Source organism: Diadema antillarum, unplaced genomic scaffold, assembly GCF_040938485.1.
Source record: "Diadema antillarum isolate AM-2024a unplaced genomic scaffold, OU_Dant_1.0 seq00001907_RagTag, whole genome shotgun sequence".
In the NCBI taxonomy this organism is placed as follows: Eukaryota; Metazoa; Echinodermata; class Echinoidea; order Diadematoida; family Diadematidae; genus Diadema; species Diadema antillarum.
Genome location: NW_027272573.1, coordinates 14,319 through 32,328, shown reverse-complemented (window position 1 = coordinate 32,328; position 18,010 = coordinate 14,319). Strand labels below are relative to the sequence as shown.

Here is an 18,010-nt window from a genome sequence, read left to right as displayed (position 1 = left end):
TGCAGCAAGGCACTTCTGTCTTTACAATCGAGCGATGTTTTCTATTCGCGCTGCCCGATTGCGATATATTTATCCCGCTGTGAACACTTTGGCATGTTCTGATGTTAGAGCACAAACGTAATAATGTGGGATGAGGCTGTTTTACGGGACGTTCAGTGGCAGACAGCGCATCAGACCAGCAGATCATTCACAGAATCAGTAAACCCGGTAGATTAGATATCGCGTATGACCCTACAAGCCCACATCTTCATTGGATAGATGTGTTGTATAGTGTCGTATGCATCTCGCACCAAATACAATGCGCCCTCATTCTTGGCGCTACGAGATGAGCTCGACTTCGTGCATGTCGAATCTACCGTTCAGCGTGAATGCCACACACAGAGACACATCAGAGCAGGTATCCCCGCCCCCTCCATAGAAACGCCTCAGCTACTCTCAGATGCCGGATTCATGCAACCCCCACTTATATTATATGTATTCCAAACAGGCTTGTAGAAGAGGCTAAATAATATCAGTCCAAACGTTGCCATCTCGCCATACCCTGTGGCCTGAGGCCTTGCAAACCCCGCCACTAAGATAGATGATGGCGCAATACCACGTTACCGAGGACTCACAGATGAGTTTGCATGGGAGTACCAGGGAGGTGAATTGACCGAAAGATCGGTCTGTATCTTGTCGTCGGGAATATGTTCCGCGGAGACTACGTCTGGCTTCACGGAATCCCCTCCTACACGGAGGAGTACCGAAAAAAAAATCCTCCTGACAGACGAATTTTTCTGTTTTTGGCTGGAAAGTCATAGTCAATGCAATGTGCACACACCTATACGAATCACAATCACACAGAGGCGGAGTACATTAATTAGGTGATTGGCGCACAGTGGTAACATTTATTTGTATACTCAATTTCACCCAAAAAAAAAGAACTCTTCAGAAAATTTCAAGGAAAAAAAATGAACTCGCATGTCAGGTACTACAGCCAAAATAAAACTCAGGGGTTTGGTGTAGGCAAAAGTTTCATACATCAACCACAAAATAATGTCTACATTATTTTGTGGTTGATGTATGAATCTTTGTTACTACTAAGTATATTAGTGGGCGTTTCTACATTAGCGGGCGCTGTTCGTTCCTACATTCCAGTGGTTGATATTTTCTACATTTGTGTGGGATATTTCTACATTATAAATAGTGGGCGTTTCTTCATGGGCGTTTCTACCTTATTCAACATATGCGGACTCAACGGTATTTAGTTATGAATCCAACTCGCAGGTAGCAACGGATCCATCTCCATCCACGTCTCGCCAATAGATATGGATATCAAATTTCAAGTAACATTTTCTTTTCACATCGTTGTCGGAAAGTGAGTTCGTCATCACAATCATATAAATGAGAAAATTGAAAAGATGAGTGCATTTATTATATATATATATATATATATATATATATATATATATATATATATATATCATATTGAAAATTTTGAGCAAAGAAAATGAGAAACATAAAAAATTTAGGAAATATGATTGTATTCCACGCACGTGCCATTCGCTCAACAAGCCGCTAAAAAAAAAAAACAAGCACGCACATACACCACACACACACACACATACACTAAAACCAAAATGTTCCTATGAGCAGAAAAGAAGTAGACAGCAAGATAATGTAAAAGTCGACATGCACTACTTATTATAGATGCATGATCGGAAAGCAGTCGTTCTAAAGCGCGCACACACACAGTCACCCACGCAATCACTTAGGTATTCTGTACTCGAATTTCCTTTAACACAATCGTAATAATAAATCAACCACTTATAGAAAACAAATACACAAAAAAGGGAAGCGATGGTATTCCACTCACTTTATTTTTTTTTCCAATTCAATAGTTAATTCGTTTCCATTATAAAAAAAAAATGGTTCAAAGCGGTACATGTGTCAATTTGACATTCATCCAGCTGATAGGGACAGTTCATTGAACACAATCGTAATAATAATGCACGACTGATATTATAACAAAAATAGGAACAATGCACATTTTGTCGTGGTAACAAAAAGAAGGAGTAATTCAAACAATGGAAATGAGTGTTCCACTAAAAAGCCAAGCTTGCAGGATGTGGATCTTATGCTGCGTGATTACGTAAAATCGTATGTGCCAAGGAGTTAACCCGTTCCATACTGAATTCTGAAGGGCCCACAGACTTAATATGCTGGCCACCAGGCTCCTGTGTGGAACGGGTTAAAACACTAAACTTAATCTTAAGAGAAGACTATACAAAGACCAGATTCATTCACGCTGCCTATAATCGCATCACATACATAGGGGCTTACATGCAAAGTAAGCCATATCAAGGAGATACTAGCCTATAGTAGCTTCTTGGAATCTATTAAGAAATCAAACTAATCTACAATTCGTACACAAGGATGCAATAGGTATAAAGAGATCCTCCGTAGACATATCTTTAGACATATCACCCCTAACCCCTCCCCTTGTCTGTTAATTGCTTCATAAAAAAACCCAGTAATAATATGTGTGGGTTTGCTGCGTTTACCAAAAGAAATATCCATATTCCCTCCTCGTTCCACTCCTTGGAAAAGAAAATCGTGATTCTGGAGTCTTTACACGTATCTAAATAATATGATAATATGCCTCTCTCGTCTACAACCGTCCTAAACACCTCCCCCCCTCCCCCCCCCCCCCCCCCCCCCGCTCACAGAACCATGTACACACCCCTATATAATTCACATCCACACACTCACCAAACACCAGTGGCGTTTCTAGGGAAAACGGCGCCCGGGGCAAGCGCGAAAAATTGCGCCCCTAATTTCTGAAAAGGTGTTCAACCCCAACCCCATCCCGGTAGGGACTTTAAAAAAATGTCCACATGATATGCTTTTTCAAGCACTTAAAAGGGGTCTTTTGAGCGTGATTTAAATGTAATAAATTTTGATAAATTTTGCGACAGAGCCGAAAATTTTTATATTTCAGCTTACAAAGCATGGAATTCTTGTCATATTTTGGTTATTAAATCTTACAATTCTAATCAAGCTATAGTGACGGCCTTATAGATAACGATTTATACCAACAAACTGAGGACTTGAAAAAAATACTCTAAATTAGTACGAGCGAGTGAGCCGAAATTTGTATATTTCTACGTAGGAAACCTTGCACTTACCTCATAGTTCGTTGTACTTGCAAATCATACAATGCTGGCCCACTGCAGGGGCGGATACATACAGGAATTCTGTAAAGGGGGGGGGGGATGGGGCGCAACTAATATTTCTAGTGCCACTTACAGGTTTCATTTCATTTTTTCTTTTTATTTCTTTTGTTTTTAACGAAAAATAAAGGGGGGCGTGCGCCGGTTGCGCCCCCCTCTTGATCCGCCACTGCACTGTTATATGGTGGCTTGCCCTGTATGATAAGATAACAGATCATGCGACAATTGAATCCAAAAGCATACTAAAACTTACAAATCAGTGTGAGCATTTTCTGAACATGTTCGTATATAGGAAGTACGGGATTCTCTTCAATATATGATTGATAATTCAAGTAATTATTAACATTATGATATGATGGCTGGTCCGGCTGGATTTATGAATGGTGATATATATTGACAAAATGAAAAAAAGAAAATTCACAAAGTATAAGAGTTTAATAGTGCAAGCGAGTGCAGCGAGTGAGCTCCTTTTATTTTTCACTTAGGTTGGCAAATAGTTATATCGTATAATTCTCAATGATGATATGGTGGCTAATTGATAAAAGGCTTATATAAGTTGGAGAGAGGCATATATAAGTTGTAGAGAGTCAAAGTTATTGTATTATTGCAAAAGAAACGCTGGAAATTTCTTCAGTACATGTGTTTGGTTGTGAATCACGTTTTTCCTAGATACGCCTCCCCCCCCCCCCCCCCGATACGCCACTGTCAAACACCGTGATGAACACAAATACATGCACCTGATTACACTCCGACGTATCATAGCTACCCGTTTCTACCCGTCATTTCGAAGTACACGGGCACCAAACTAAAATGAAAATGATTACCATCATAGTCACAATTTGTAAGAAAACACAAAACGCATACATACATACATACAAAAATAAACAAAAATAGGCGTGACATTAGACAGAAAAAAAAATGGCTAACAGACAAGTGATACCTCTATTAGACTATCAAGTTGTATATCTCTCCTTATACTCGAATCTTGTTGTCTTCTATTTAGACATTGTGTACGTGCTCCACACTCGTTATATTTTAGTATTCGTCATCAGAGTCAAGAGTGTAGCTGGTAAAGCAGATGCAGCTCTAACGCAGCCAGGAAAAAAAGGGGGACAAAACATGACGTCAGATGTTTTAGTCAACAGTAAACAGACAGACGTTGATAAGCTCATCATCACTTCCGATTGACAACAACAACGACAAAAACTAAGAAATCTCGAGAAGGGCCCATATACCTAATATATTTATGATATCATATATGACATTCAATTAAGGTGTACACCTGCGTCAACTGTGATTGGATAGTTGTGCACAGCATGAACAACATCAAACGCATTGGTGTTGCCAAATTTGCCGACAGGTGTGTCTGCCTCCCTTCTTTGCCTACAGCTAGCTGGCTGCGATCTGTGGTCATTTGAGTACACGTACATTGTACTGATGCTCAGGGGGCGGAGTGGTTCCACTCCCCTGATGATGGTACATTAATGCATAGCTGCGCGCTCCACGCATTGCATTTAGCGAGCTGTCGATCTTTGCAGAGCTGCTGCTATAAAGTGGTGAGCGTGTCGTGAAAACCCGGGCTGAATACCTTCACAAAGATGCCTTTAGAATTTGAAATCGCACCAGGAAGGATGATCGGTAAAGGTCATCCTTGCTTCATCATCGCGGAAATTGGACAAAATCACCAAGGAGATATAGATATAGCCAAGAAGCTCATCAAAGTCGCGAAGGTGAGCATGAGCGCTATCAGCGTTTGTGCCAGTCCCACGTACTGGATTTTGTGTTATAAGAGCAACACTTGCTTCTGACGTGCGTGACCAACTTCTTAATCTTATTTTTAGGTGTGGCTTGTTGACTTTAGTGTTTGACATCACTTTGCTGAGCATTGCCCTTTATACATTTATTTGTCATTTTGCTTTTGGCCTGTCGGAAGGTAACCCCGGGGTTCTTATACATAGTTATACTGTGCCATGTCATGTGTGCAGCTTAACCCCGTCGCGGGGCGCTGTAACACAGTACCCTTTACGGTACGTATTTGTCCGTATGGGGTCGCTGCTGCGGTAAGTGTGCAGCTGTGCCCGCCCTAGATCTTTTGACAGAAAGATCCGTCTATCCGGAGGACTCTTTTATATTTTGCCATTAACGCTGTCCTCCGTAGACAGACGGAAGGTATCAGTACCCATTGCTGTGTGGATGTTCTTAACCACTGTCTCTATGGAAAATTGGGTGAGGTACCTCACCCTTCTCGATTGTGTCTAATTCACGGCCCTAGGTCGGCAAATTTAAGCTTGTATAGTGAAATTAGCTTTTTAAGAACACATGACACTCATCAGATTAATGAATAATCCAACATTTTAGTAGAATTTTCAACGTAAAACACAGCCTGTCGCGTCGTCACGTTCAAACTGCAGAAACATACACTATGTCTATGAATCTATTATTAGCCAATTACATGCGAGGTAGTTTCTACGTGTTTGTTTTACTAAAACACGTACCTCGCATGTGTTTGGCTTACAGATTCAAAATGGCGACTTACTGCTTGCGAACGGCGATGTTGCGATATCGATAAAATTTCTGTGTTATAACCGAGTTTATGTGAGTACTTCGATTGCACAATGTGAGAAATTTATCCCAAATATTGCTGCATAATGTGTCGTGTCATGTCAAACTTGTTTGAATGTAAAAAAGCTGTCTGAAATTTGGTTTATCGTAATATTTGATCTGTGCGTGACTGCTCCACACAGGAGCCGCAATCATTGACTTCAGTCTGTATGAGGGGATCCGTGAAGCCAGACGCAGTCTCCGCGGAACATTCCCCGACGGACCGTCCGAAAAAAAAAGGGAAAAAGAACGAGAAATATCGGGGGGGGAAAAAATCACAACACATAAATAGATTTACTCAACTTCCATAGATTTCACTCTTAGTTGGTTAAGGGGGAAGGGGGGGGGGTGGGTCTTGACCTTAATACACACCCCCAGCAGCTAGCCACTGACTGAAAAACATTTCGCAGCCCCCTGAAATAGTGTGCTTGCTTTACTTTGAACGATCGGAAAAAAAACCATAACATCATCAGGCACCTCTAAAGTGCCGTGCCCTGCTATGCCAGCAATAGGCTTATAGTACTGGCACTTCCCAGACTGTTCCCACGGTCTTGAAAAGACATTTTTCTTCTTGTTTAGAGTAACTCAGTCGCCTTTCCGCTGTTCATTTTCAAAACAACTTTGTGTGTAACTGCACATAATCTGTACGTCATGAATGCTCACATACCTGCTCTGAGTCTTGGCTGTGATTGGGCCTGTCACAGCTAATGAGTGCCAAGATTGATATGCAGGTGAAAGTTCTTGTGTACACTACACTCTGTAAATGCTTTGAATGCCAATGGCAGTTTGCAAAAATGTCATGCCACAATATTTCTGGCTTTACAGTAAATGTAGACTCTACCCCCTACTAATTTTGCCTTACAACTCTACACTATCCTATCCTTGTTAGCTTGCACACTATCTCTCCCACTTGCCGAGCAAATATGTGTGCAAATGCATCCATGCACAAGCTAACAAGGGTAGGTTAGCGTAGATTGATATAGCAAGATTAGTGGGGGCAGCATGAATTTAAGGAACTCTTGCCCAAAACCTTTCTTTTTTACTGGTTAGGGTAAAAGACAGGAGGTTTACATCATGATATAAAGTAAGGCAAACCTTCAATATGTTCCCCCCAATCTAATACTGTACCTCATCACTTACCATGTGTGTGTGTGTATCCATGCGTGCCATAGGTACTAGTAAGCAAACAAGGGTAGGGTTTAGTGGGGAGGGAGTACAGTTGTACATATGGAAGTCTTTCTTAAAGAATGGATACAGTATAGACATTACTGAAAATAGTGCAAACTTTCCAGGTAATCTATGTTCATGCACTGTATACATAGAAACACTTTGCAGGGTTAAAACAAGCCTTGTTTCACTCTACAAACTAAGTCCTAATGAAACAGAGAAAAGTCTAATGATGACCAGATATGATGGTAAAGTTGACTAATATCCACATTGGGCATTATTACAAGTGTGTGTTGCCATTAATGATAATGATGTTATTGAAATACTTTGTAATATGCTTTAATAATACAATGTTTCATTTTATTTAATACAAATCACATTCCCATTGCAGGAAGCTGGAGCAGACTGTGCCAAATTCCAGAAGAGTGAACTTGATCACAAGTTCAATAAGGCTGCACTGGCGCGACCCTATACCTCCAAACATTCCTTTGGCAAGACATATGGCGAACACAAGAGATTTCTCGAGTTCAGTCATGATCAGTTCAGAGAGCTGCAGGCATACGCCAAGGAGATTGGAATTTACTTCACTGCATCAGGCATGGATGAGGTAATTGTTGAGATCCATATGTGTTGGATACAGTATGCAACTGTGCATCACAAAACAAACAAAACGTCGCACCCCTGGATTTTCTGAAAGAGCTATTCTTCTATATTATCTTTAAGTTTGCTACCATAGAATGAATAGGAAAGTGTGTTTTTTGCACTTTTTCTACAACCCTTTTTTGTTGTTGTTGTTGTGTTGTGTGATAAGTATATCTTATAGAGAACTCTTTTGATATCCTTTGCACACTCTTCACTTTCAACTCCTAATAACTTTTGAAAAGATAATGCTACTGCTATTTCATCCGCAGTGGGCATACTATATGAGAATAGTATTAGTCTTATTCCAGATTGAACCTGTCCAACAGTTTGATTGTGAGATTTGAATACATATCATCTGTATTATTATTTTTCCCCATTGCCGTATGTATCTCCAAATACAAAACCTGACAGGGTCTCCAATCACATTGATGTTATCAAATGCATCATGTGCATAAATCTTCAAGACATCCTTGGGCAGATTCTCGAATAGCGAGATGTTGGCGTATGGTGACGAACTTAATGCTCCAAGACACAATCCAGCCACTCTGAAGAAGAAAGGAAATCAAGCATTGTACACATTATGCATTGCATCTGATTCCTCCTTGAAGAGAGAGAGAAAAAAAAAGACTTATATTGAATGATTGTTATTAGATATTGAATGATTGTTAGTAGTGTAAATGTAGAAGACCATGCATTGTAAACAGGCATGTCATCAGAGATTGAAAATACAGGCTGTGCAAAACAAATCCACTAAGCTCTAGCCTGAACTTGTGTTTGCCTTGTTTTCAGATGGCTGTGGAGTTCCTAGACTCCATCAATGTGCCTTTCTTCAAGGTTGGCTCAGGTGACACAAATAATCTTCCTTACATTGAGAAGACGGCAAAGAAAGGGCGGCCGATGGTAGTCTCATCAGGGATGCAGTCCATGGAGACGATGCAGAAGGTAAGAAATGGATGTGGCGATACTTCATTTTTTTTCCAAAATGAAAGAAACTACAGTGGACTCCTGTTATAACGAAGTCCTGGGGACCAGCAATTTTCTTTCGTTACATCAAAATTTCGTTATAACCAAATGAATAAAGATACATAGAGTTGATAATGTTGCGGCCCTAAATTTTAATTTGTTGTAACCATGTTCGTTATAATGGGAGTGCACTGTATATAAACTCAGAGTTGTAGAGGGATACAAAACTACTTGTATAATATGGTGATATGGATCCTAGTCAAATGACCATGTGACAGTCTCTCATTTTGCTGAAAGCCCCAAGTTTACTTTTCACCTTGCATTAGCATGACTAATGGCAGGTTCTAATGACCACTTGTCTGCCCTATTTGATCAGCTGCATCGCTTGTATTTCAATTGCACAGTAATTGTTAGTGTGTGTAGTTCAGTAACCTTGGAGATGGTGCTGTCTTGGGAATCTTGAGAAAATGGCAGTTGCAAAATGATCATTTTGCCATTTTATAATACAAATAATGCACTTTACTTGGTCCCTCTGTGAGTTTTAAACAGACCAAAACATACTTGACTTCACCTTCTGTGTTTCCCACTGTTCCAAAATTACTGGTGGGGGGGGGGGGGGGGGGGTCTACATGATGCCTTTGTATTTAAAATCAAAACAGTCAGCTCAAGAGAAAACAATAGCCATTGAGCAAAAAAACAAAGGTGAAAAGTGCTTTCTTTTGGATAAATAAACTGTCAATGTGAATAAGCTATACTTGATTACGAAAGGAACTCAAAGTTCATAGTTGATTAAAGAGTCAAACAATGTCTTAACTGCATATGCCCTCATTCAGACCAGTAGAAAAGAGCTGGTGTAGGGCATAACACTAGACAATGCTAGATAGAGTTTGTGAATTATGTATGGCTGAAAGCGGCAATTGATTTCAATTTAGCACACTTGTTCCATTTAGCAGGGGAAATTTGCAGCTGCAGAGCTGTTGTATGAACTAATATTTGTCTTTTGCAAATATGCAGGCAGAAAAAAAAAATCAATATCAATATTGCCAGGCTATGTACAAAGCTGATTAGGACTTCAAGTGATATTTAGGTTAAAATACAGCTCTTCATTAAAAAGAAGGCATTTACTGAATGTGACAAATGAGCAGATCTACATTGACTCTTCTTTCTGATATGTCTTTCTTCAGAGATATTTCATCACTCCATGATCTTTAATTGTTTTTGTGTGTGTTTTTTTTTTTGTGTGTGTGTGTGTGTGTGTGTGTTTTGAAAGTTGATGAATGCAGTTGTTCAATTTATCCACTGTAATGTTTGGATTAATTTCCGTTTACCTTCCATTTCTGTGTTTCTGCTTTGCTATCTTAAAAAAAAAGAGAATTCTAAAATGTTCCTTATACAATATTCTCTTCCTGAACAAATCATTATGATGCATTGCATCTATGCAGTTTTGAATGATATTTGAATCACACTTGAAACAATTGCAACATTTAACTATTTACATCAAAGTGCATTGCTGTCATATTCTAAGCCCTCACATGATTTTGTGAAACTATGTCATTTGTGTAGAGTGCACGGTTGTAGAGATACATGTAGCTTTTTGTGCACTGATGAAATTATTATTATTGATTTGTCTGTTGTTTCTTGTGCATGTATAATGTTTTTATTCAATGTAACATTTTTACATTTTACCTGCATGCTATCTATCATATGAATAATTACTTAACTATTGTATTTGTAAACTGCTCTTTTATATCCTTTCATTCATTCATCCAAGATAGTTTATCAAATTACATACATACAATTTGTACTTTCACTGTGTATCCCATCATAATGTTTTTTTGTAGGTCTATGAAACAGTGAAGAAGTACAACGACAAGTTTTGCATTCTGCAGTGCACCAGTGCCTACCCCCTCAATCCAGAGGATGTACATCTCAGGGTCATTCAGGTAACACGCAATGAAACATGTAGAGCATCAAGTTTCTGTCCTTCCTGTCAATTGTGCTGTCAATTTTTTAGTATTATGATAAAGAGTAAAGTTTTCAATAGCCATACTTTTAAATTGAGCAATATCATAATTAAGAACTTTGTATTTCTGGAATAGTGTTTTATTCTTTTGGTGAGATTGAAAGGAATGGAAATGTAGAATAACTTTTAAACGTAGTCATTTGTAAAACCGAACAACAGCATAAAAAATTATGATTAGATTATGAATATATTTCATGCCCCCATCTCTCAGTCTTGTTTACTTTGGCACTAATTGATTCCTAATTGAAAATAGGAGGTGTGTACAATGGAGAATAGCATGTCTTCATAAAAGAGGCCAGATTGGGTAGGGAGCTCCATATTTTTCACAACACCAATGATACAACCCAATAGTGTATATGCCATACGTTATATATTCATAGCAGATATAATTTTTGGCGAATTTGGACTTCCTGATATTTTCACGAGCAGTTACATTTGTGATCATTGAGTACAGCATTATCACGCACCTTGTGCATGTACTGAGCACCAGTACATGTATACATGCACATCACATTCATATCAGGATTAGAGTTTGTGTTTTCGCATGTTCTTCAATTTGGGAATAGCACCCAACTCACGAAATATGCCAAGATAAAATGTCCGCAAAAAGTATGGCATTAATAGTAATGTGTGAAATGGTGATGGAGACTTTGCTATTTAAAGCGATTATGACTATGACCACTTTTTGTGTATTCATGCTATTGTCTTCTCAGACATACCAGCAAGCCTTCCCAGACATTCCAATCGGCTACTCTGGTCACGAGGGTGGCCTCTCCATCACCTTGGCTGCTGTGGCCCTTGGGGCAAAGGTCGTCGAGCGCCACATCACCATGGACAAGACATGGAAGGGCAACGACCACGAGGCTTCTCTAGGTATATGTCCAGAGTTAATAGCTCTCTGCACTCCTATCCTGCTTACATCTCCGTCAATGTTTTGTGTATTATGATAAACAGGATGAACATTTTTTATGTCCAGGTTTTCTCCAGGTCATAGCATCACTAAGCACTGGCACTTTGTCATATTAGATGATGATGATGATGATGATGATGTTGAATATACATTGTAATTAATGTCATCATTATCTATACTGTACATTGTCATTTTTCATAATGACTTTCATATGTGTATGCAAGCATGCCCATGGACAAATGTATATTAGGAGCATTTTCATAACTGTTTGCTTCGTTTGTTATTTCTTTTTTATTGCAAAAGATATTCTGTGCTGTGCACATCAATTGTGGCAAACATTGGATCTTGTGCTTGCCAGAATTGTGTCAGGTCGTGTGCATCAGAATTCAGTAATTTCACACTTTGATACATGCAGAGCAACCATGACAGCGTAGACCCGGGAAATAAAACCCAATTTTTATTTGCTGTTCAGATCCTCAGGAACTTGCAGCGTTGGTGAGAGAAATCAGGATCGTCGAAGGTTCCCTTGGGTCAGGGGTCAAAGAGATGCGAGAATGCGAGCTTCCCACATTCAACAAGGTAAGCCTGGCAGCTGTTTGGAATGATGAATATGAAATTAATGTGTGTTATTTGTCATACTTTTTTTGTTTGTGAGGTGTTGGCATTTTTTTATCATGCTGTACATGTGCGCAGGGAAGCTAAAATAATGCTATATCATAATGTCACAATTGTCATGTCAATTTATAGATACTAAGGACCCTGGAACTAAGCATATTTTCAAACACATTGCAAACATTTAGGTGCACTCTTCTCCAAATGACATGCATGCCAAAACTCCAGGGGATAAATGTATTAGGGCTATCAAGCTGTGAAGATCTATCAAGTGTCCAAATGGCCTTTGCTCTAAAAGTAAAGAATGATCTGTGTCATGCCATGTTATGTTGATGTGACTCCCTGACAAGTTATTGTGAAGTCTGAGTGGGTTTACCTTGCAGCAATTGATGGTGCTATTCCATCTTTACTCATGAGAAAACTTCAAATCAGGGAGGTGTTTCATCAACGTTTGTCAGCGCTGACAATTTCAGCAAAATCCTTGGTTTTGATTGGCTGAGATGCTCTGGTCACTGACTGTTACTATGGTGATTCAAGTTGTCAGCGCTGACAAATGTTGATGAAACACCCCCCAGAGCTCATTTTTGTCGAGCCCACTGGAGGTGAGGGGAGAGTAAGGGGATCACCTGTGGCGTCTGTCCGTCCGTCGTCCGTCCGTAACGCTACAAAAACTTGAATAACTCTCCTGAGGACTTCAATTTCAATCAAACTTAAAGGGAAGAGTGGTTATACAAAGTTACATGTTTTACCAAACATGAAGGTCACCTCAAGGTCAAAGGTCAAGGACAGGGGTCAATGAACTTTAGGGCCAGATGTTAAGTTTTTACGGCACGTTTCGATTATGGCTCATAACTTTTGATGTATATGTCCGTTTGTGACCAAACTTGGATGGTAGATGTGCCTTGGGGAGTTGGAGGTCATCACATGGTCAAAGGTCACAGACAGGGGTAAACAAACTTGTAGAGCCCACTGTTAAGTTTTTTCGGTGCATAATTTCAATTATGGCTCATAACTTTTGATCCCTATGTCCATTTGTGACTAAACTTGGATGGTAGATGTCCCTTGGGGAGTTGAAGTTCATCACAAGGTCAAAGGTCACAGATGGGTCAACAAACTTTTAGGGCCCAATGTTAAGTTTTTATGGCGCGTTTCGATTATGGCTCATCACTTTTGATCCACATGTCCGTTTGTGACCAAACGTGGCTGGTAAATGTCCCTTGGGGAGTTAAAGGTCATCACAAGGTCAAAGGTCATAGGTGGGGTCAATGAACTTGTGGGAGTTAGAAGAACATTAATTTCTTCTACGCAAATGGCCCGAGACACATTTTTGCACTTGCCTTGTTAGATAAGCACATGGTATTCCTGTTCAACAAAATGAATGAAGTTGGGATGCACAAGTGTATAGCGATAGGTCTTTTTTTTTTTCCAACCATCTTAGGCTTTATGCATAATGTGAAAGATATGATTTCACCAAATCCAATATTTTGGTCAAGTAAGTCTGTAAAAGATAAGTTGTCATTTCAAACTCCATTTCTATGTCCCTCTTATCTGACAAATAAGGACATTGATGTACTAGGACAATTGAAACATTAAGTATGTCAGAATGCTCATGGGGAGGAGAGAAGAAAGTTTATATTGCTGAGAGATTGATTTGTGAGATCATAATTTGCTATTTTCCATCTCAAGTCTGTTAATTTTGCATTGTTCCATCTATTGAATTTATTTGTACCACCTTTGGGATGTTGTGATGTCACAAGACTGCAACTGTATGTTAGACCTTAGACCTTACTATTTAAAGAAAGCAAACAAACAGTACCACAAACACCCTTCATTTTCCCTGTGTAATTCTAGCAAAAATGACTTTCAGGGGAGAGGGTTGTCATTGCTAAATAATTGACCAAAATGCATGATTTTTACGAAATATTCATGCAAAAAGCAACAGGGAGTTGTGAGTTAGTGACATCATCACCTCAGCTATGTCATTTGCATTTTCTGGCTGTGACCAAAATCACGGTTTGACCGAAAACATTTTTTGACACTTGGAAATTTCACAAGTTATTTTCTAAGACCAGAAAAATGTTGCATTAAATGTTTACATTTCAAAAATTTCCTATCGTAAGTCTCAATTTCATTAAACATATACTATTCTGTTCATGTAATCTACTGATTGAAGTCACTGTAAACATGTGGAATTGTGCTTCAGCCAATTTGATATTGTCAGTTGTGCATTTGTAATGATCGTCTATCCCTTTCTCTTGGTGGACAGCTTGGTAAATGTGTCATCGCTTCCAAGGACATTCCCGTTGGCACTGTACTTACAGAAGACATGCTTACTGTCAAGGTGGGCCTTCCAAAGGGCATTCTTCCCGAGAAAATCTACACTCTCATCGGCAAGCGCACCAAGAAGGCACTCAGCTACGATGACTCAGTCGAGGAAGACGCTATACTTTCGGAATGAAATCTACGTGCAGCTGCAGTGCGTTAGAATTCCCCACATAGATATGTGGGCAGATGTTGAATTTAGGTATAAATGGTGCAGTTCTTTCAGTGGGAGCTAGGAATATACATATCATTACATTACATTCATATTCATCAGTATCATAAAGTATTGCCATTGATACACTCAGTATGCTAAGCCTTTTTTTCCATGTTTAGGAGAAGTACTGGGTACAGATATACATACTATGTATATTTGTATGTAGTCAAGTTGTGTGCATTTTGTACCAGAACTCCTTTGCACAAACTATTGCTGTTTCATTTTTTACATGTGCTTCTAGAAATAATGAATATTCCTATCTCCTTGCCTAGAATCTTTATTTTCTGTGTTGCTTTTATTTTAAAAGATGAATCTCTTTTGGTGCAGCAGGAGTATTGTACAATACAGTCCCGTAGTAATGAAAAAAAAAGGTCATTGTACTTTCTGAAATTAGGGTAGGGATGGGTTGAGGGAGGTATTCAACCTTTTTGTACTCGGTCTAGATGCCAACATGTAAGCATTGTATTGTGTGTTATATTTTGATGACCCATGAAGTTAAGTACTATCCAGAGTTGATAACAGTAGCAAGTGAGCATAGGGTCACTACGCCCGCACAAAAAGAGCAGAAAATCACAGGACAAATGTTACTCTTAGTAATTGACCTTGAGTGCATTCACTACCTCCTGAATGACCTTATAAGTAATGAGAGGGCTAGTATATATCCCACCTATATAAAATTGAGTGTCTTTCCTGAAATTTTCACAAGAATCAAACAGATGGAAGTTATTCTTGTAAAATCTGTGAATCATGATTTATCCTGAAAGAATGAAAACTGCCACATATTGATATCTTTTAGCATTCTCTTCAAGAAAGTAGTTTTTGTGATTTGTTTGTTTGTTTGTTTGTTTGTTTTTGTAGTGTTTTCCAGAAGTAGCACAGGATAACTTCTCTAAGGGCAAGATTGTACTCATACTGCAAAATGAAATGCAGATTGTTTGAATAGTGCTTAGCATTATGTGACTCAGTCACGTATTGTGTGTTTGTTTCTTTGTATGTTTTTCCCCTGTTTGTGCATTAACATTGTATATTGAACCTGTGTGTGACATAGCACCAACATGTGACCCATGACAGGGATCTTGGTGCTATGCCCTCTACTGCTTGAAATACTTCCCTTCTTGTTGTGAATTTTCTGGGTTTCTAATCAATTCAATATTGGTAACCCTGGCCAATTGACAGGATATTTTATGTTGCCTTGATTTTTTTCTTTCTTTATGTAGTTTACCGTGGGAGCACATTGGATTATGATGTGGTAGAATTAGCCTATAGTGGAAATCTTACTTGATTAAACTGGAAACGATTTGACATGAACAGTCAGGAAGGATCCGCATCATGTAGAGTGGTCTTAATGATACAATCAAACAGAAAAGTAGGGGGATAGGGAGATATAGGTAGATGTGTGCATTATACAGAAATTGTACATGAATCATCCCAAGTTGAGTGTAATTGATATTTGGATTAAATACCTCAATCAGTGTTTGATAAAGCTCACTATGTGGGTTATTGCAATCTTGCGTCTGTCAACTGTCCAAATAATTTCAGATTTTCATGTCCTTTAAACCTTTCTGTGCCAATGAGACAAATGTGCATAGATTTCACACACAAACCTGTGGACTGATAGGCAATATCATGGCACACAAAGGGTTTAAGATCTTTTGTCAGAGTTTTATCCACACATGAAGAGTCATTCATAGGTGCAGGAGACACACCTTTATTCAAACAGTCTAGATTACCTTCATAGTCTCCAATGGGCAGTGTAATCGTTGAGTGTATGTACCTTTAAAGGTCAAGACAAATATTTGTACCATAAACTTGAGGTCACACAAGTTTTGCCATCATAGGTACGTATATTATGCTCTCTTTGAGTAAAGGTAGTACAAAGTACAGCCAGAGCTCTGCCTAGAAATATATTTAGTGAAGCCTACTATACATATTTGCTTATGGAAAACTGCACTTTGTTAGTCTAAAATTTAGTGTTTTGTCATTTTGTAGTTGAAATAAAGATTCTTTCAAAGAGACTGCTCATATGTAATTCAGAACTTTTTTTTTCTCCATCTTTTACATGATGTATGACCTGAGAAGTATGGGGATTTGTTGTATTTGGTACTTGGATCTACCTTCTTACAGGACTTCATGCTCTTTCATTTTATTCATTATCAACCTGCCAAAACATTTGCTTTCTTGTACAATAAAGTATGTGTATTTAGCAAATGAAATTGCTTGTGCAATCATTTCCCAATATACTCTACAACTATACATACATTTTTTTCTTGATTTAAAAGAGGTATTATCTGTTGCACATGTAGTTTTTAGATTTCCGACAGCATCGTCTTGTTTTTGTCCAGACTGGCTGTCATCGGTAATGATGAGATCAAAGTAGGAAAGCGTGTTTAAAATGTTATTGCGACGCTTTTGACAGAAACAGGTGCATGAATTGATTAACAAGTGATGAAAGCCCATGTGTAGGAGGTTCATTATCAAAGGCATAAATGCACTTGTGGAATCATTTCATGCATCCCTAGAAAACGGCAGCTGTTTGCGTAATCATAGCCAGTTGAAACTCCAGCTCTTGAACCTCCTTGGTGTAAATTTACAGACCACAAACCTGTCTTACTCTAGTCCTAGGGCATTGTAATATCTGTGATTACATACATGTGATTAGTGCGTAGGCGGTGTCTGAAACCATGTGATTGTTTAACCAACCTGTCATGCAAGATTCACATTATTTGTACTCTACTGGACACACACATGCACAAATGCAAACACATACACAAAACTTCCCAGTGCCTGCCCCTCATCCCTACAGAAATGAACATTTTTCTGTTTGCTTTTCCATCACGTCAATTGGCTCTGAGAAAGCACAAACACAAACACACACAGATATGTATGCAGACACACAACCACACACACAACTACTCACACAGGTCCAGAGCAGCTTCCTTATTCTTCTAGTGTATTTATTATCTGTCTGTCTGTCTGTCTCTCTTTCTCTAACTCAATTCATGATTGATTTGCTGGTCGTAGCATGCATCTTCGGTATTTGTTGAACTGAAAAATTGTGAATCCTTGACTTGTTTACAATGTGATAACAGGGATTTAGTATCGGGAATCCGTAAATTTTCTCTCCCACTTACATACACCTCTCTCATTAAACCCATTCCACACCACCAGCCATAAATGTCATTGACATCATATGTGACCCTGCATCACAAAACCACCACAAAGTCTCCAGACACAGATTTTTAGTTAAGGGCAGATTCTGAAAGAGTTGCATCTAAAAATGGAAAGAAAGTACACATTCTGGAAAAGTGTACTGAGAATAGAGGCTTTGCGGTTTAGAGACTATT

At 38.9% G+C, this 18,010-nt stretch overlaps 1 protein-coding gene across 1 annotated transcript; it reads left to right on the top strand.

Moving 5' to 3' along the window:
• The first annotated feature begins 4,749 nt into the window (after nt 1-4,749).
• Nucleotides 4,750-16,696, top strand: LOC139713122 (N-acetylneuraminate-9-phosphate synthase-like). Its single transcript, XM_071624876.1, has 7 exons — nt 4,750-4,942; nt 7,372-7,587; nt 8,412-8,564; nt 10,427-10,528; nt 11,322-11,481; nt 11,991-12,097; nt 14,397-16,696. Exons 1-7 carry the CDS (start codon nt 4,811-4,813, stop codon nt 14,586-14,588), a joined length of 1,062 nt encoding a protein of 353 aa, XP_071480977.1. The 5' UTR covers nt 4,750-4,810; the 3' UTR covers nt 14,589-16,696.
• Nucleotides 16,697-18,010: the final 1,314 nt, after the last annotated feature.